The following is a 21,159-nucleotide window of genomic DNA, read 5'->3' as shown; positions in this document are numbered from 1 at the left end:
CCCACTGGAGCTTTTTATCTAACGTGATACCCAAGAAGACCGTAGTGTCCACAAGTTCCAATCACTGGTCATTTATAAGTTCGTTGGTTTGAACCTCCATTGTGTTTGGTGTAATGAACCGTAAACACTTAGTTTTTTAAAAGCTGTTTAAGTGCAGATTATTCGTCTCAAACCAACGCACTATCTTTGAGAGTGCGTTGTTTACCTCCTCATCAATATCCGAATGTCACTTTACTTTAAAAATAGATGAAGCATCATCAACAAACAATACAATCTCATGGCTAGCATCTACCACAAACGGTAAATCGTTAATATATATAAGGAGCAAGAAAGGACCGGGAATAGAGCCCTGCGGAACACCTATCCCGACAGGTTTATATCTTTAATTTATTTCTTGTTTCAAATCTCTATTCTAAAATTTGTAACCGAATATCATTCCTATGACAATTTTTTCACGGAAGAGGTGGACAAACGAGCGTAAGGGTCACATGGTGTCAAAGAGCCAACCCTTTAATCCTGATGCATCACGACTGAGGATCTGTTAATGGTGTACTGATGTTATGGCTACCAAAGATTAACTCTTCTCCTGATTGTACTTTGTATTGTAAATTAAAATGTTTATTTTTTTTAATGAAAATAAGGGACGAGACGAGCAGGACCTTCAGCTAATTGATACGATCTGCCCCTTACAATGCAGTGCCGCTCTGGATTCTTGAAAGGCCCAAAAATTCTGAGCGGCACTACAATTGCGCTCGTCACCTTGAGACATAAGATGTTGTCTCATTTGCCCAGTAACTTCACTAGCTACAGCGCCCTTCAGATCGAAACAGTAGTGTTTACACATTACTGCTTCACGGCAGAAATAGGCGCCGTTGTGGTACCCAGAATCTAGCCGGCATCCTGTGCAAAAGTGGTACGGCCCCTTAGTTAAATAAGTTTAAATAAATGGCGCCACATAAATGATGTGATGGGCGGAGATGACATACAATCAGATGAACCCCATATTAACCGTTTGTTTAAAGGTAACACTTGTATTCATAAAATAAAACCACATTTTGTGATGCTGCAGAAAACTTTAATGGACAAGCAAAACTAAAAACCATGCTAAACAAATATCGAACTTAAAATGCAATAAAAACTAATACATTAACAAACTCATTTATGTAGGACAATATATTATTTAATAATCACTCAAACAATACTCTTATAATCAACTTTAAAACGATTTAAAATAGTTCATGATTAAAACATTTTGTTTTCGTTCTTATGGGAAATTGTAAAATAGTAATCGAATTGATACATCATAACATGGTAAGAAGGATTGATGATTGAATATGAGTCACAGTTATCATGAAGCAAAACATTACTAGCCTTTACAAAAAAACATGATTGTATAAAATTAGTGTTGTTAGTATAGTTAAAAACAAAAATGCACCTAAAGCTAAAAGAAGTTAACGGACAATAAGCGGGAATAATAAAAAATACATAAATGTTATTTGATTAAAATTCAGCACTGAAATTGAAACATAAAAACGTCTCGCTGAAGTATAAATTGTAATTTATAAAACTAAAAAGCTGTGAGTCAATTAAAATAATTCAAAAGTGTTGTCCAATGAACATGATGATTAAGTCATTCTCCTGTTACTGATTTTTGTACATATTACGAGAAATATGCGATCAAAAATGCATATAACGGTTGTTAGAAACGTGAATGCTCAATTTAAATAATCAAAAGTTAAAACAGTGATTCACGATTATCCGTCGACAACTACTTAAAAACTAAGAGAGATAAAATCAAAAATAAAACATGCTTCTAGTAACTAGCGATTAAAAACTATTTTTTGGGCGCTCGGCCTGTTTACTTCAACAATTAGTCCTGATCGAGAGCTTCATTATATTGTCGTATGCTTAGAGCTATCAATAAAACAATTTATAAAAATAACATTATTCCATTATAAATCAGCTACTAATAACAGACTATAAAATAAAATAAAACATGACCATAAACTATAATAATATAATTCTGTAATCTATACCCGTATGGCAGGCATAACTATAATTTATTCTGTGACCGTTCGCTAGGCATAGACCACGTATTTTTTTTTCTGTATCCGTCTGGGCAGGCTCAGGCTTTGCCTAACAAATTCTCAATAATAAATAATTTATATAGTCATTACAATATCTTGAGCGCTTTTGTAAATGAGATCAAGAGTATGTGCTAAATGAAACTACACTACATAAAATCAGTCTATCTCTTGAGATCTCCCAACATCCAGACGTAAATGATAAAACAATATTTTGTTAACTGTAATTATAATTATTATATTCTGCAGCTTTGTCATGTACGACTGGATGTCACGTTTGAAATACGCTAAGTACCTATTTAAAAAATAAAACGCTTATGAGAAAAATTATCTAAACAAATTCCACATTTAAATTTGTTTCGTTTCAAGACCAGCTTGATAAGCTGCGTACACACTTGTGAGTAGACTTAAAGGCATGGGCCTTAAGAATGTTTCGAAAAGCAATTAATTTTATAACTACACGAGTGTATACGCAGAATATTATAATTCAAATGGATAAAAATACATCGTGGTCTCATAAGCGTTATAATGTTCCATAGTCTACCACTTGTCTTTGTTGATCGCCGCGGTGTTGTACTGTGGAGGCGACTTAATGATATTATTCCTTCCGTCCATCGGTGATGTCTTACCCTTGCTGACGCTCGCTGATTTTTGTAGCTCTGAAACACAAAGTGAATATCATCAAATCATTAATTTAATCTACATAAGATCTGTTTTTAGGGAAATATTATCAAGGTGAATAGTTACATGCGCGCGCACACCGTCACGCAAATTCGACACCCTGACGTTGGCTGGGCAAATAGACCATTTAAAAACGAAAATTTCGATTTATATACAAGTGGTAAAATAATTACTCTTTAATTGTATAAAAATAATTAAATGATATTTAATAACACGTTATCTAACTAAATTATGCGGTATAATAATATTTTCATTGATTTTATTTAATACCTTCTTTATTACAATATTGTTTCTACAAACGAAAAATAGCACGAGAATATTTTTGTACGTATTTTTGTTTTATTACGGCAAACAAGAAAAGTACACACACACACTCTCTACCTCTGGGAGGCTCTTTAGCACAGGATGCCGGCTAGATTATGGGTACCAAAATGGCGCCTATTTCTGTCGTGAAGCAGTTATGTATAAGCATTACTGTGCTTCGGTCTGAAGAGCACCGTAGCTAGTGAAATTAATGGGCAAATGATACTTAACATCTTATGTCTCAAGGAGACGAGCGCAGCTGTAGTGCCGATCAGAATTTTTGGGGAACAAGAATCCTGAGCGGCACTGCATTGTAATGGGCAGGGCGTATCAATTACCATCAGCTGAACGTCCTGCTCGTCTCGTCCCTTATTTTCATAAAAAAACACACTTTTTTCATTCATACAAACAATCTAGCTAAATAGTTCTTTATTCCTATTTGTTTGATAAATCATCAGTTATTGATAATTCCAATTTCAAAGTCACGATCAAAATAAATGAACTAATAAGATGAGGTTGATAAATAAATAAAGTTTGATTTGATTAAAAACGGTGTCAGGTGGTACGTACCTTCAATGACCAGCAACATCTTCCTGCGAGCACCGAACGCGGTGACACCGAGTTCAGAAAGGTCCGCATCGTTCAGTGACATGAACGTGGACATGTCCAACTCTTGGCTTTTGAATAAGTCTGAAATATACCAAACGTTACTTTTTCATTGTAACTGATCGAAAATCACGTGAAACTAAAATTTTCTACGTTGGGGGCTCTAATTAAACAAATTGGTTTATTTAAGAAATACTAGGACGATCGCAAATGATAACATTATTGGAATCTAATGTAGATTTCTCACTTAATTTCAGATAATATTTTTTGCAATCATCAATTAACATTGCAAAAATCACAGTTTTCTAACTAAACCGTAAAAAGTCGTAAAAAGACTTATATTATTATTGAAGTAAAACTTGCTTTCAACTTAACGTACAATCAACAAACTACTGAAGTGTTTTAATTTTATCTTTTTATCATACAGTGTGTACGTACCGATATATTTACTAAGACCGATGTTTTGGAGAAGATCGTACAGTTGTTGGTAGCGACATGGCTTGCTCGGGCTCGGTGTGGCAGACTCCATTATGTTTGGACGTACTAGCTCTGATCTGTTCCATCCTTTTTCCGGCTATAATTTAAATACAAGCAAATTATAAGATTTCACTGTTTAACATTTATATTATCTGTGCAAAATATATTGATTTACCCCTACTTCCAGCATTTTTCTACCGTTCAAAAATATAATATAATTAAAATTCGAAATTCGTGCCAGAATTTGACGAGTTAACATCTCCTGAGGATGTCTCGTGTAGAGGCGAAACACACAAAACTTAGCGGAATTTACACTCAATAAAAAATCACAACATTTGGATAATTATGGATTTCCGCAAAATAACGCCTAGTTCAAGTAATAAAAAGAAAAAATAAACAATTTTTGATTGGATATTCTACTGTTAAAAGACCGCAATAGAGTTATCATTGTAATATAGTATAGTATCGGCTTACAGTAGTCATTCCATCCTTTTCATTCAGACCCGAAGCTCCCGGCGACGATTGACCCAACTCGTCCAAAGTGATACTTCCCGGTGTTGTATTGCTGAAGTAATGTCCGGACCACTTGTTGCTGGGCACGCGGAGTTTGTTGCCAACATCCGCGCGCATCGCCTGAGGATATGTACACGTTTGTGAAGGCTCATCGGCCGGTGCCATTGGTGTGGACAGTTGCATTTTACGTTTTATCAGATTATAAATATATCACGTCACTGTATTGCTTGGTAGAGTGCTCAATTGTCATCATTTTACAACAACTACAAAGATGTTCGGTAAGTCTTCCGCCCTACCGAGTGCCTACTAAAATAATTCCATTCCGCTCAAGATGCCTCAAATCTTTTACGCAGCACCGCGATTGCATTCTTGAGACACGACTATGGTATCAATTCTACCGCATTCTACACATAAAGGTGAGGTAACTTTACCCATAAGATACGCAAAGTTATAGAGTGGAATATGTCCGGATCGAAGTCTCAAAGCTGTTTACTTGGTAGAGTGCTCAATTGTCATCATTTTACAACTCTTTAACTTAAACGCCCTACTCAATGCTCACTACATTAATTCCATTCCGCAAAGATGCCTGAAACTTTCTACGCAACACCGCGATTGCACTTTACGAAACACACAGAATATATACTAATGTTTATTGTTAGTCAGTAAAAGGGCGCTAATTTAGCTCATCAATCATAACGATACGAATACCATTGTTAAATTAGAAACAATATAGGAGGAAGTACGGTCGGGGCCTTCCAATCTCCTAAATTGGATATAGTTTACTATAACTTTGATTACATCTTTCGATTTCCTAATTTGATTTCCTGGAGATTGAATGATGCAATAAGCTGTTAAGCAAGCGAGTTTAATTGTAGCTTTAATTTTAATGAAATTTCTTGAAACTAGTGGGATTTTCATTTTCAATCAGCTATCTATGATAATAAGTATAATAACGCTTCCCGAAACAAAACCATCAGAACTACATAATTTGGGATGATATTATCTATTTCTTTTTATTCTATGGGATGTTCAATGAAAAAAGTTATATTTTTAAAACTTCAAACAAAAATTTAGTTGCATGAAGTACCTACATAAGACAAGATTTACAATAATTTTTTCAGGGTAAAAAAATTCTTAATGTATAATTTCTCATGTCGAGCTAACTTTGTATTGGATCAGTATTTTTTAATACGTCATTGTAAAGGGAATTTAATTTTCTAGACACTAAAGCACCATTATGTAATTTTTAAAAAGACAAAAACTTCACTAATCACTGCGCTCGATTGCTTAGTGCCTCGCGCACATGTATATATGAAACTAAAATTGCATTTTTGTTTTGCCAAATTAGCCTACTAGTTTTTACAAGATAATAATATGATACTAATAATAGTTACCTGGCTAGCCTGTTCTTTCAGTTTTGTGTAGTCGGAGCGTGGAGACAACTTGATCAGAGTCTCCAGTTTCTTCTTCTCGAAGCCGACAGCACGACGTTCGCTTATCGGCATCTCTGATATTATGTTAGCGAGCTCTGCTTATCACAAACACCCATTAAACCTTATACATTTAAACTTATCGAGTCATGGTTTTTATTTCCGTTTGAATACGACCGTATAACCGTTTTGTATTGATTTTCACATAGAAAAGGCTCACCAAAGCTATTGATCAGCACTCTATTCGATTGATTTTATTTTGGGCAGGCATTACGTTGCGATTTGCAATTAACTTGCTAGTAGACAGTGAAGTTGTCAATTGACGAGTTTTATAAATTCAACTTAGTGAAGAAAAGAGGTAAGCTATGTTTGCGAACAAAGTAAACCACTGACCTGTATAAATACCACTGGACAGGTTGTTCCACATGTTTGACAGCAAATCTTTTGTGCCAATTTGAAGCGCCACTCGCGAGTGTCCAGAGAATTTGACGTATAATACAAATGTACTCTGAAGTATTTTTGCATTTTGAATAAATTTCGTTCGTTTTCCGTGTTATTTATACTTCAAGAATAAACGTAATATATTTTTTTTTTGAAATAGCTTCCCAGCATCTACCGATGTTTGCTGAGGTTGTCATCACTAGTTTTAGTACCGAAGACTCTCGCTACATGGCCAACATCGCCAAAATGGCGAATATCAAACAGGCACAAAAGCACTTTTACAGCCAGTCCAGTGGTATAAAGTAAAGGTCAGAGACCGTAAACGTATATCTTATAAGCGTATATAGTAGACGACCAGCAGCCCCATAATACGTAACCAATTTTGATTTGTCAATGTGTGCTAGTGGTTTAATATTTAAAATACTAATGAGCGTTATATGACTTTGTTTACGGCTTATCAGTTGCAGTAACAATAGATTCACCTTCATAACATAATGCAAGTAATTTTTTTTTTATGAAAATAAGGGACGAGACGATCAGGACGTTCAGCTGATGGTAATTGATAAGCCCTACCAATTACAATGCAGTGCCGCTCGGGATTCTTGAAAAACCCAAAAATTCGGAGTGGCACTACGATTGCGCTCGTCACGTTGAGACATAAGATGTTAAGTCTCATTTGCCCAGTAATTTCACTAGCTACGGCGCCCTTCAGACCGAAACACATCAATGTTTACACATAAATGCTTCACAGCAGAAATAGGCCCCGTTGTGGTACCCATAATCTAGACGGCTTCCTGTGCAAAAGAGCCTCCCACTGGTAAAATAATTGTAGTATTGTGGTAATTGTGCTAATATGGTAAAATTGTAATTCTATGAGATTAACTGAAGACTGAATTACAAAGGGTAAGTTACTGGCTCCAAATTTGAGGGAAATCAGTAATTACGCTATCTTGACAAAGGTTTTTATGTATCAGTGATCGCTAATTTCTATATGATGTGTATATGTTTTTGAAGTCAGTGGAGAAAATTAATTACCCAATGTGGAAACGGCTGTTTTTTTTAACTATTTATTTTTACTTAACTCTAAAAAATAACTTAGTCTATAAGATAGGCTTACGAAGAAATAAATGGAAGCTTGTTTTACATTAAGATTTGAAATCCTGTAGAATAAAAAGAATGGAGGGTTTTCATTGCATTCACTGATAGCAAGCCTTTTTTTACGTTAAGACATAATATACATGAGATATGTTTCGCCATCTGCATGTGTGCTTATATTATCCTCACCATCTGTCAGTCAGAGAAAACAAAAATAAAGGTGTGTTAACTTAGACACTATTTTAGTATACGATCAGCACAATCTTCCCTGCAATTTGTAAATCATCCTAGACATTTTCAACCGCTAAGAAAAGTTCACGCTTGACCAAATTTAAAAGTTTACAAGCAGCGCGCATACAGCAATTTTTGATTGGACCCTCCCACTGACATGGCCGCCTGTCCCTGTTTTAACTTACGGGGATTAAAACATGAAGCATTAGTGACTTCACACTCATTTATTTGCGTGTGCAGGTAGGGTAGAATAAATGGTTCGTAATAAATAGAGCAGGTAGGTCGCTCAAAAGTGGTCTATTTTCTTTGATAGTACGTGTATTAAGCAATTTTTTTTTTGACGCAAGCGTGAATCAAGTCCTGGATTTGCAATTTGTAACAAAAAAAAGTTGTAAGATATGTATTTAAGTGCCACAATTATTTATATTTTTACTCTCAAAATATTATGTCAGTTCAGCTCCAAACGTCACACAGTGGGGTTACTGAAAATCAGTCTATTGCTCATTAAAGTATAGGTACAACTAAAGGTATCTGAGTAGACTCCAGTTTTGGAATACTAGTGCTACACAAATCATTAGTATTGCTTTTTTTCTTTTATGAAAATAAGGGACGAGGCGAGCAAGAAGTTCAAGTGATGGTAATTGATACGCCCTGCCTATTAGAAGTGCCGCTCAGGATTCTTGAAAAACCCAAAATTTCTGAGCGGTATTACAATTGCGCACGTCACCTTGAGACATAAGATCTTAAGTCTCATTTGCCCAGTAATTTCACTAGCTTACGGTGCCCTTTACACCGAAACACAATAATGCTTTTCACGGCACAAACAGGCGCCGTTGTACCCATAATCTAGCCGGCATTCTGTGCAAAGGAGCCGCCCGCTGTAGAATACTTCTTCTTTTGTATTTAAGATTAAGCTTATATTTTGTTTTTATTTCATGTGAATGTGCCTAAAGTTTTTATTCCAAAATAAAATTTATATTCATTTTCATAGTTACCATGTTGACTGCGCGCTTCGCTGGTGGAATTCTGCGGGGAGCTGTGGGTCTTGCTGATCGGAGAAATGGACGGAGAAGTCACACTACATGCTTCGTTGGCGCCGCCTTAAGAAAAAAAAACTGATTAGTAGCTGATACTGTCTCCGGCTTAAAGAGAAGAAGCAAATACAATATTGTCCGATCACTTAGGTATTTAGCTGTGGAGTAGTAGGATTTACGACAGAGTTTTTTTTACTAAAACATTTTAATTTATTTATAGAAATCTGTTATATGTCTCTTTGTTATAACAAGCCCAGCCCTTTAAACTGAAATACAAATTGTGTTTCCAGACTTCTGCTTGGAGACAAAAAAGGTGCGGTTGTGGTACTTCATTTCTCAATTAACCGTACCTAATAAAAGTATGATGTAAACATAGTCAGCTGTTTGTTAAGGGAGCGAGAGAGGGTCATTAACCCCTGTCATGTGTGACATTTTATTGCATGGAACGGGATGTCATAAGCGTCGTCACGTCACGTCACATGTCAAAATCAAAAGAAATAAAAAAAGAATCACGTCATAACTTTAACTGTCTTGACCGTAAACGTCTAATCTTCGCCACTTAAGGCTAATGTTAATGTTAAACAACTAAATAGCGAATTGTCTAAAGCTTAAAATAAATATTCGATATTGACTTGATATTTCAGTTTTTAATTTTAGCTATGCCAAGTAATAATGCGATAGTCTAAAACACACCCCGCAGTCTATGTTAAAGTTACTTTACAGTGTTACTGTTAACGTTAAATTTGTCTTAAACCTTACTTGTAACGGCTAATATGATGCAACGACAAATATTGATTCAATTGGATCGTAAAATCGGTTTCAAAATAAAATCATAACCGTGCGCCCTTAAGTACGAATAACAGCATACGGTCGAACGAAAGCAAAAAAACTCATCCTTAGATGTCTTTTTCTTTTATCTACACCCATTCTGTATTAAAAATTCTGAAACAGTTAGCTTATTGCCAACATTAAAACACCCAATGTCCTTATAACCCAAACATCGTCCATACGAGTGTTGTAATGTTGTACTGAATTTCATAACAACACTCCTTGGTTTTTTTTACGATTCCTTGATGCGCAAAGAGTTTCAACAGACAGCCACATTCTTATTGCTCGATGCGTGGTATCGGTATGTTTTTCAAAAAAATAACACTTTCGTTTACGCGCGTTCTACACTACCAGAACGTCGTGCGCCATTTTTGTTGTTAAAATGAGCGATTCAAGTTTTGGCAGCACACCGCCGGATATTTTAAACACTGCAAAAGAACATAATATTCAAGTAAATATTAATAATCGCACTATACAAAATGTAAAGTACTATTAAAAATAAATAATTCTTTCATTAAAACTTAGTTTATTTGTATATAATCAGTAATGGATTACTTACTACGATTAGTTACTACTAGGACTGGCCGTTTTAATGTTAGCAGTAAGCTAAATGTTTCAGAATGTTTTAGAGGATTCATATTCTGGGTGTAGATAAAGTATTTTATTTTATTTTTATTATCACACTCGGCTCCGCCTCGTTTGATAAGCCCACATTCGTGTTTTAATACCCCTTATTACAGTTGCAAAAATAACTATAACTTGCCTCGCCACATTGACTAATTCTCTTTCGATCGTTTTCTTTCACGGTTGCCATTGTTGGACTCACCGTAATTATAAAAATGTAGTCTACGATGCGCGATGATAAAAGTTTACTTGCCTCGCCACATTAACTAATTCTCTTTCCATCGTCACCTTTCATTCAGATTTTTTATTTGTAGACTCATCTTAATAATAATGATTAAACTTTACTTGCCTCGTCACATTAACTACTTAATTCTCTTTCGATCGTTAACATTCCTTCACGTTTGTTATTTGTGGACCTAGCCAAATAATAATAATGTAAACTATAATCCGCGATGATTAAAGTCTACTCGTCTCGCCACTTTAACTAATTCTCTCTCCATCGTCACCTTTCTTTCACGTTTGTTATAATATGTGGACTCAGCCTGATAACAAATATGTCTACGATCCGCGATGATAAAAGTGTACTCGTCTCACCACATTAACAAATCTCTTTCGCTAGTTACCATTCTTTCACCATTGTTGTATGTGGACTCTGCCTAATAATAATTATGACTACGATCCGCGATGATTTTTTCACATGCAGAGTTCGTGAAATTTGAATTTAATTTTGTTTTGAGGAAGTTTTCCCTCGTTTCACTTATGATAGATACCGGATGTGTTGTTAACGTCGATGGAGACGGAGCTTCCGGTGAAGTTGCTCTGGTACCCGCTGCTGGCGGCGGCGCTGGTGTTCAGCAGTTGGTTCAGCGTGATCTGGAAACAAGTGTATTACTCAACGGTAGCTCGGCTGGTTTGAGTGATTATATAAAAACTTATCGGATATAACTGGTTGGAAAATTTCTTGAATTAGGCCACTGACCTGTATAAATACCACTGGATAGGCTGTTTCATATGTTTGACAGCAAATTTATTGTACATTTTTGAAGCGCCACTCGCGAGCGTGCACAGAACTAATTTTGACGTATAATACATATGGCTGCTAAGGAACATACAATACTCTGAAGTATTTTTGCATTTTGAATGATGAATTAATTTCGTTCGTTTTCCATATTATGCATACTTCAAGAATCAACGTTATAAAGTATACAGTTTTTTTTTTTGTAAATAGTTACCCACTATCTTTGTTTCCACTAGGTTTTCATCACTAGTTTTAGTACCGCACACTCTCGCTACATGGGCAACAGCGCCAAAATGGCGAATATCAAACAGGCACAAAAGCACTTTGTCAGCCCCCAGTCAGTGGTATATTATCTAGTAGAGGTCAATGAATTAGGCGCTATTGTGCGAAAGTCCATAATTATACAAATGTTGTCAAAATAACCAATAGAGTGATCTAGAAAGAAGTTTATTAATTGCATATTGAATTTTATCAAGTAGTAGTACCAAATATTTACTGTTAATATTAGAATAAGAATCAGAAGAGCATTACAATTTTATAGATAGGTGAACAAGTTCTAATCGAATCAAAGTTATTTTATCAGAAAGTTTTGAAACAGGGAATTATTATTTTTTCTTGGAGAGGAGGACAAACGAGGATCACCTGATGGTATGTAATAACCGCAGCCCATCTCTTGTAACACCAGAGAAATCAAAAGAGCGTTGCCGACCTTACAAAGAGTCGAATAATCGTACATATGAATTTGAAAACTGAAAACACATTGGCATGTGGCGGTGAGGATCGAACCGGAGGCTCCGTAGTAATAGTCAACCGTTCAACCTATTACGTCACCGAAGCTTCTAGATTATTATTATTATTACAATTAGAGTATTTAAGAACAAAAACAAAAAAGAGAAAGTTGAAATTCCTCGCGAGTTGCAAGAGATCTTCAGGCAGCAGTGATTATTTAAATCAGGTTTCCTGAAAGTTCTATAGGAAATATTTTCTTTAGAGAAAAGAGATTGGATTAAGGGCCTGAAAAAAACTTCCGATCAATTTCTGAAAATCCTAAACAGAGGATATAATATAAGGAGACGTAGGTATAATCATAGGTGGAAATAGAGAAGAGAATAATTATAATTAATTCACTTACCCATGTTGGACGAGTGGCCGACAATGTTAGCGACAATGGTATGACTAGGAGACTGTGCCTGTTGCTCACTTGCGCGTGCGCATTGTGTCTTTATTTAGCGGGGTGAACGCGCTGGTAATTATAGCACATATTGGTCGCAAATGTTTTGGCTACAATGTTATTTACTGCGGTACTAACTGTCTAATGAAGCTCATTTACAAATATTTTATAATTCTTTATGAAGTGATGAAACGAGCAGATGACCTACTACCTGATGATGCTGCCCAAAACACTGACAATATTATTATATAATAAGGCTCAATTATTAATTTTTAGCTATAAGTAGACGCGAATGAGAGTCACTTGATTATCATAAACTTGTCTTGATTTTTGCAGCGCCAGAATAGTAATATGGGTAGCATATACGGGCCCCGCGCGAAAGGGGTTCCTGCATATTTAAACTCACGCATTTCTGCCTGAGTGTAATGTAATTAAGATGTGGAAATATTTAATTTACTTGATGTCACAAACATGTGAAACGCTACAACTTTTCTAAGACAATCCACGTTAGACATTCGACAACCGACTATTTCCAATATAGATTAAGGGCTCTATGAAGGAATTTCCTACAGGCCCGCTCTGGATTTTTGCCTTACGTATTGCGCGAGGGCCTAACATGTTTCATGTCTGTATAGTACAGAACGCGTCTCAATATATGATCAGCAGATCATGATAGTGAAGACTTGAACACTGATTACGTGCTCAGATCCCTTTTTCAATACGGACCTCATCCTACGCGCCAAATTTGAATATTTTAGCAATGGGAAGTACAAATATATTATGTAACGATGTAAGCGTGTTCCAATAATAGGCTTAAAGACCGTAACAATTGATTGGGTTGGTTTAGAAGCTTTTTTTGTAGTATCAATGTAGGTACAGCAGAATATGTTTGTTTCAACTATTGAAGTTAAGTATCTCTATACGTTTCTGAGAGAGAATTTTTCAGACGAACAACAAAATTTTATATGTTAAGGTTAGTTTTGAAACATCGCACCCAAAGTGTACCCAACAGGACCATTGCTCCGCTATTCGTCGGCGTGTTCATAAAACACTATAGTCAGGCAGCTGAAATTTTGCCTCAGTGTGTAATACGGTAACTGCTATATTGTAATATAACTGCTTTTCTCATTTCTTTCATAAAAAAAGGTAAAGTTGAGTATACCTTGTGTGGGTCCCATTTTATTTTCTTTTTTTAGGGTTTCTATGCCTCTAAAAGACACAAGCAACCCTAAAACAACACTCACCTGTCTAGAGTCGGTGGGCTGCAGGTATTGCGGTTGCATCATCATCGGTTGTTGCATGTTCATATCATTGCCGCCTGCCATTGCTACAATAAAAAAATTGTTATGCTGCAAACATGATATAAACAACAATATTGTTGGTGTAATAACATATTATTTAAATCCATTGTTATTATGATCTCAACATTATGGATATCGTATCCGAGGTTCTCGAGGGTGCAGAGAACAACGAATTTGGGATCACTTTGAAGTGAAGCTTCTTTCCGCGCATGAGGGTAATATTATTACAGATGAAACGCAATAGTATATATACGCAACTTGTCACGAAAATGTGGGACGATTTTATCCAAGCAGGGGAGAGGGAGATTGAGACCGATTGAGATAGAGTGAGAAAGGGCGAACGTAGCATGAAACACATGGCACCGGCTAGTAAGGAGAATAAATTCGCTACTAGCGTTGTATCAGCGGCCATGAAAACGTATACCTAACATCGCTAGCGTTGATTCGTGCAGGTTAAGCGCGTGGCCGCGAGTACGTAGAACATCTAATATTGACAATAAACAGTTTAGAGAACAGATTCGGATACTTAATAAAAACGAGATTTAAAAATTATTTTTCCAAAGAAGTTTTACTTCTGATACTTTGTACGCGCGCCTTTTTTAGTAAATTAATACAGAAAATATGCAAAATTAGAATAAATAATAGAATACTAGAGAAAAGAATATTCATGACCAAAGGGAACAAACTTTCTAGTCATTTTACAGTGAGGGCCAACGCTACGGTTGTAGAGACGTTTCTCTAAATGTGAATGTAAAAAATTATCGATTTCAAAAAAATAATAGGCAATACAATAGTAGAAGAAACCGTCATTATCTATAGAAACAAACAAGTCCATAGGCTCAATATAAGATATTGTTTATACTCACGACTCCAACCCTGATTCTTGAAGATGAGTTGGTTTTGATTCATTGAGAAATGGAACGGTCCAGCCGTCGGTTGAGGTGATTGTATCCAGTTGAAAATGGGCGGCGTAATGGCGACAGGAGACATAGGATTAGGGTAGCCACCTGGAGTAGGAGGTTGCTGGCCAAACGGACTGAAAGCCAGGTCTTGCATGAAAGGGGAGCAGGGGATATTTGTTGATGGGGAGAATGGATTAAAAGGTGAAAAGTTTGGCATTGTCGGCGGGATGGAAGGGATGTTGTAGGATTCGGGTATTGCAGCGAGAACAGGGGGTTCGCTGTTGTTCATGAGTTCCCGGCGAGCTTCGTAGATATCACCTGATTGGTAATTTATTGGGTAAATAACAATTTATAATGTTAACTATTTGTTAAATATTAAATAAAGTATGTGTGTTCCTTTCAGGCCTGAGACATATTCTTCCAAATGGATGGCAGAATTTAATTTTCAAAAAACGATTGCATAATCAAATTAAGAGTAAAAGTATTTATGTTTATGGAAAAGAAAGGGTTCTTTTTCATAGTTTTTTTTCGGGCTAGAGATGAATAATATCTGAGGTTTCAGAATGAAACTTATTTCACCTGACAGCTAGAACATTCTAGATTTAAAAAAATGTAAGTACAGCATTATATTATTTGACTTTCAATTGTTCTTCTATTAGGCTTTAAAAGAAATGAAAAAAGTAATTATTGTAAGTTCACCAGTGGGAGTCTCCTTTGAAAAGGATGCCGGCTAGATTATGGGTAACACAACGGCGCCTATTTCTGCCGTTAAGCAGTAATTTGTAAACATTATTGTGTTTCGGTCTGAAGGCGCTGTAACCAGTAAAATTACTGGGCAAATGAAACTTAACATCTTATGTCGCAAGGTGACGAACGTGATTGTAGTTCCGCACAGAATTTTACGGTTTTCCAAGAATCCTGAGCGGCACTGCATTGTTATGGGCAAGGCGTATCAGATACCATCAGCTGAGTGTCTTAATCGTCTCGTTCCTAATTTTTATAAAAAAAGGAATAAAAATCAAATCATCACTTCAAAAATAATAATTACCAGCACATCTCTCGATGCCCTTGATGACGAGGGACACGATGCCCTGCTTGGGCTTCCTCCTCGCGCTGATGATGACGTTATGCTTCTGCATGAGCGTGCTGATGTTGTCGTCGTTGAAGGGGAATATATTGTCCGCCACGTCAAAGAGTACCACCAGCGGTAGGGAGCCCTGTGGTATCAAGGTACCGTTTAGTTTAACAATTAACAGATGATCGATCCTTTCGGTTCTTTTCCTTTTGGTTTTGATTGGCTAACATCAAATCCAACGCCAATTTTTTTGAATTATGCGTTATTTTGCGGAAATCCATAATTATTCAAATGTTGTGAGCCTTCTTGAGTGTAAATTCCACTGAGATTTTTTTTATATGTGAGGGGGCAAACGGGCAAGAGGCTCACGGGATGGAGAGAGGTGTGGCAATCGCCCATGGACATCTGCAACAACAGGTTTGTCAGGAAATGCGTTGCCGGCCTTTAAGGAGTATGCTTTTTTCTTGAAGGTCGTATCTGTTCGGGAAGACCGCCGCCGGTAGTTGATTCCACAAAGTGGCTGTGCGAGGCAAGAAATTTCTAACAAAACGCGCGGTTGTGGAATGCCAGACGTCTACGTGATACGGATGGTACTTTGCACGTAATGTCCGGTGGTGGAATTCGGCCGCTGGAATCAACCCGAACAGCTTCTCTGAGCACTCCCCGTGATAAATGCGGTAGAAGATGCAGAGAGAACCCACATCTCTACGCAATGCTAAAGAATCAAGCCGATCGGAGATAACTTGATTGACGAGCCGCTCTTCGTTGTATGCGGTCAAATGGAAGAAGCTGGTACTGGGGAGCACCCGCCCAGAGGTCAGAACCAGTCCATGTGAGGCTGAATTTGCGCCTTATAAAGTTGCAGGCGGTGACTTTTAGTGAATTACTGTCTTGCCTTACTGAGTACACCAAGCTTTTTAGAGGCCAGTTTGGCCTTCTCTTCCAAGTGACCACGGAACTGAACGTCGCTCGATACATCGACGCCAAGTATGCCAATACAGGCTGTGGCAGTTAGAGGAGTGATCTCGAATCGAGGGGATACGACAAAGGGAGACTTTTTAATGGTGACCGCACAAACTTGTGTCTTCTTGGGGTTGAGTTGGACTAAATTTTGTCGGCCCCATTCCGAGAAAGCATTGTCTCGATTTTAGACACAAGTTTGTTCCGGTTCTCGTCGACGCTATCCCGGGACGGATGTATATGTTGGCACGGCCGGTGTAGGAAGCATACCCTGTGCTGTCGTCTGCATAGCAATGAATACTGCTGATTTGCAGCATATCATTGATATGCAGAAGAAACAGTGCAGGGGATAGCACACAACCTTGCGGTACACCAGCGTTTATAGGTTTTAAGTCAGAGCATGCACCGTTGATAACAACCTTGCTGCTCCGATCGGCCAAAAAGCTATCGACCCATTTGAACAACTTCTCGGGAAGCCCATAGGATGGCAGTTTCGCTATAAGCGCTTTATGCCACACCCGATCGAAGGCCTTCGCTATGTATAAACTCACCGCCAACACCTCTCTCTTCGACTCAACCGCTTGCACCCATTTATGGGTAAGGTATGCAAGAAGATCACCAGCTGAGCGACCCTGACGGAAACCGTACTGGCAGTCGCTGATCAGCTGGTGCTCCTCTAGGTATCCCAAGTTGCGGTTGATAATCGACTCCATTACTTTGGAAAACATGGAGGTTATGGCAATGGGCGGTAGTTGGACGGATCCGAGCGTACACCTTTCTTAGGGATCGGGTGCACTAAAGCCGCCTTCCATAGTTTCGGGACTAGGCCTGATGAGTAGGAGAACCGAAAAAGACGGGTAAGGACTGGCGCCAGTTCCAGAGCACATGTCCGCAGCACTATCGAGGGAATGCCATCGGGCCCACTCGATTTGTGAATGTCCAAGGTGAGAAGCGCCACTACTATTCGTCTTCAATCAATCGAGGCATACTCAGGAGATGCTGACTCGCCAAATTCTGGCACGCGACTCATGCCTCGTTTAGAGCTGAAAAACGTGTCATATTGATTGAAGACGAAACATTTGAATCAAATCAATACGACAAACGCAAACTTCTGTAACTATAAACGTAAATAAGTATAACTTTTAATACTCAAACTGTGTTAGTAATAAACGCGAAGTAAAGTTATTCCAAAAATAAACCTATTATCTTACCTTTGTAGCTACAGAATTATATGACAGGGAGAAGTAGTTTTATTGTGTTTATTAATGAGACAGAAAATGTAACAAACCTATTAAAATTTTACAATACACACCCTACCAACACAAAAGAAAACAATGACATTTAATAACACATTTGACTTGCCTGTTTGAAAATAATTAATGATTAATTAATTAATTAACCCTGACTGCTCCACCGGCACTCCCATACTGATCGCCGGCAAGCGTCCTGTACTTTATCCCCTCTTCTCACTTGTGCCGCCCATTTATCGCGAATGTATTCTACTTATAGATTTCCTATCATTACTGAATTGTTACTGAATGAATTAACAAACAAAAGTGTTATTGGTGGTCAGTAGATCAGTATTTTCAGATCAGTGTAAGAAGTTACTGATAAGTATGTGTTTAGGTAACGTGTTCTTAAATATTAGCAGTATTATTTGCCAAAGCGTGTAGTGCTGACATGTAATACTACTAATAACAATATTGACACACTATTACACATAAATTATCTTGCCCCAAACTAGCCTGTACTATGGGTAGGTAATGATATTATAGTATTGTGGGTAGGTACTTGTACTATAACATATTCTTTGCTATCATTGTACCCAATGTACCCAACATTGGGTACAATGATATATCTTAATATATATATAAATTACGTGACACGTTGTTTGTCCTCGATGGATTCCTAAACTAATGAACGGATCTAATGGGGATTACTTTATGGAGTGTATTTAGGTCCAACTTGAGAGATAGGATACTTTTTATTACGATTGGTGATCCATAATTATTTTTATTTCCAATATTTGTTTTGTATGGAAATATTTTCTGTGACAGAATTTATTGACGCACGGTTTGACAGTTCTGCTGTGAAACAATTTCATTATAATAACAAGGAGGATACGTTACGAAATAAATCTTGATGTTATGAAAAATTATTGACAAATACATAAAAAGCAATAATTTATTTATTACTATCTGACCCAGCAAACGTTGTATTGCCGATATTAAAATCGCGATACAAAAGTAACTGTTGATCGTAGATGGGTGAAAATTTGAAGTTGTACGTATTTTTTAATGTTGACTCATAATCAAACAAATTAAAAAAAAATACAAAAAAATTAAAAAAAAATCGTGTGGACCACCCTTAACATTTAGGGGGATGAAAAATAGACGTAGTCCGATTCTCAGACCTACCCTATTGGGTATTGCACTCAAAATTTCATGAGAATCGGTCAAGCCGTTTCGGAGGAGTTCAAAGTTTAACACAATGACACGAGAATTTTATATATTAGATGTACAGTACAACGTCTGTCGAGTCAACTAGTTTAATATAATATATAACTTACTTAAACATACATATAATCATCCATGACTTGATGGATTCGAACCCGGGCCGGGGGTATACCTAGCTCAGTGGTCAGGGTCACTAACTACTGGGATATATGGGTCGTCAATATATGTTTATAAGATATCGAACGAGGCCCGGCCGCAGACAATATAAAAAAAAGAAAAAATGGCATTTTTAAGGCTGAACTTACCAATAGCTGTTGCTTGGCCGCGTACACATCCCGAATCTGGCCAGTAATGGTAACCTGGCTCTTGCGCAGCGCGGGGATGTTAGGGTCATTGGCATCGGGGAACATGATCTGGGTACCCGTTGCCTGCATGATCGCCTTCAGCTGTTCTGCACCCCGCCCCACCACCACGGAATGATGCATCGCTGATATCTCCAGGCTCATCTGTACTTGGGTTTGGCACTGGAATTGGGTGAATACTAGATTACTTCGATTACTTTTAAAATTATATTTTAAACATAAGTAACAAAGATGGCGACAATCATGGTCCGTTTACTGTATTCAATCATTTCGACACGTGTTTCGCCTCTACACGAGGCATTCTCAGATGTGTCGAATTTTAATAAATTTTATACATATTTTCTTATGATACCTCAATCAGATAAAATAACCTTTTATATCGGCAAATACCGTTTTCTCACAAACGTGTATCATGTGTAGGTATTTTATAATAAATATGATGAAAGGAAATAAGTAAACAAATAAAATAAATAAAAAAAAACAGCTCCAGGGCCGGATCGCATTCTGTAATATTCAAACAATCATATCGATCTAATCGTAAATGTCCCTAAAATATATTTGCTACGATCTGGCCAAGGAAGCAAATAACATCGGTTATTGGACAAACAATTTTGTCCAAAGCACTAAAATTTTAACTAAACCGACAGCGATAAAAAATACAATTTTAATATACTATAAATATACATATTATATATTTCAGGCCCAATTTCCAGGAAGGGTTCCTAATCTTAACTTTCCGATGTTTTTTTATTTTTATTTTATGAAAATAAGGGACAAGACGAGCAGGACGTTCAGCTGATGGTAATTCATACGCCCTGCCCATTACATTGCAGTGCCGCTCAGGATTCTTGAAACCCCTAAAAATTCTGAGCGGCACTACAACTGCGCTCGTCACCTTGAGACAAGATGTTAAGTCTCATTTGCCCAGTAATTTCACTAGCTACGGCGCCCTTCAGACCGAAACACAGTAATGCTTAAACATTACTGCTTCACGGCAGAAATAGGCGCCGTTGTGGTACCCATAATCTAGCCGGCATCCTGTGCAAAGGAGCCTCCCACTGGTATCATTTTCTCTCCGCAGTTGTATATGTATTTCATATTATTCTCAGTTAAACTGTGCTATAGCACTTGAATGTTGCATTTGAATGTTGGGATATTCCGAAATTTCTGCTTTTCACCGTACTTCAAATAATAATGAATATTCAACAAATTTATAATTAGTCACGAAAAACAAGTCGAGCTATATTTCAAACCAAAAAATTAATATACACCTTATAATGTACCATTAAACACAGACGTACATGTGCATAATAGTGAAAACTCCTTGGTGATGTCCTTCTTCTTTTTTTTTTCTTTTCAAATTTGCATTTGTATCTTGATTTTATAATTTTTGTTTTATTTTATATAATTGTGTTCTTGGTGTCATGGAAGTAAACACTGTGCATGTTGTGACACCTTAATCTGTTGTAAATCAACTCATATTTTGTTAATATTCGATATATTTTCAGCGTATTAGAATGTAACAACTACTGGTTGTCCTATTAATAAATAAATAAAACTCAGGATG

The 21,159-nt window shown here is 37.0% G+C and overlaps 1 protein-coding gene across 1 annotated transcript in view; it reads right to left on the bottom strand.

Moving 5' to 3' along the window:
• Nucleotides 1-1,053: 1,053 nt before the first annotated feature.
• The window catches only part of LOC126965490 (protein bicaudal C), a 33,684-nt gene continuing 13,578 nt past the window's right edge, over nt 1,054-21,159 (bottom strand). Inside the window, exons 10-19 of the mRNA XM_050809125.1 lie at nt 19,536-19,754; nt 15,788-15,956; nt 13,781-13,863; nt 11,118-11,220; nt 8,857-8,961; nt 6,059-6,195; nt 4,626-4,784; nt 4,113-4,248; nt 3,639-3,758; nt 1,054-2,743 (exon numbers count right to left, since the gene is read on the bottom strand). Coding sequence (XP_050665082.1) covers nt 2,625-2,743; nt 3,639-3,758; nt 4,113-4,248; nt 4,626-4,784; nt 6,059-6,195; nt 8,857-8,961; nt 11,118-11,220; nt 13,781-13,863; nt 15,788-15,956; nt 19,536-19,754 — 1,350 coding nt within the window. The 3' untranslated portion in view covers nt 1,054-2,624. The remainder of the gene's footprint in view (nt 2,744-3,638; nt 3,759-4,112; nt 4,249-4,625; nt 4,785-6,058; nt 6,196-8,856; nt 8,962-11,117; nt 11,221-13,780; nt 13,864-15,787; nt 15,957-19,535; nt 19,755-21,159) is intronic.

This window comes from Leptidea sinapis, chromosome 7, assembly GCF_905404315.1.
Source record: "Leptidea sinapis chromosome 7, ilLepSina1.1, whole genome shotgun sequence".
NCBI lineage: Eukaryota > Metazoa > Arthropoda > Insecta > Lepidoptera > Pieridae > Leptidea > Leptidea sinapis.
Note: the sequence above shows the minus strand (reverse complement) of the source record. Positions and strands in the feature narration are given on the sequence as shown.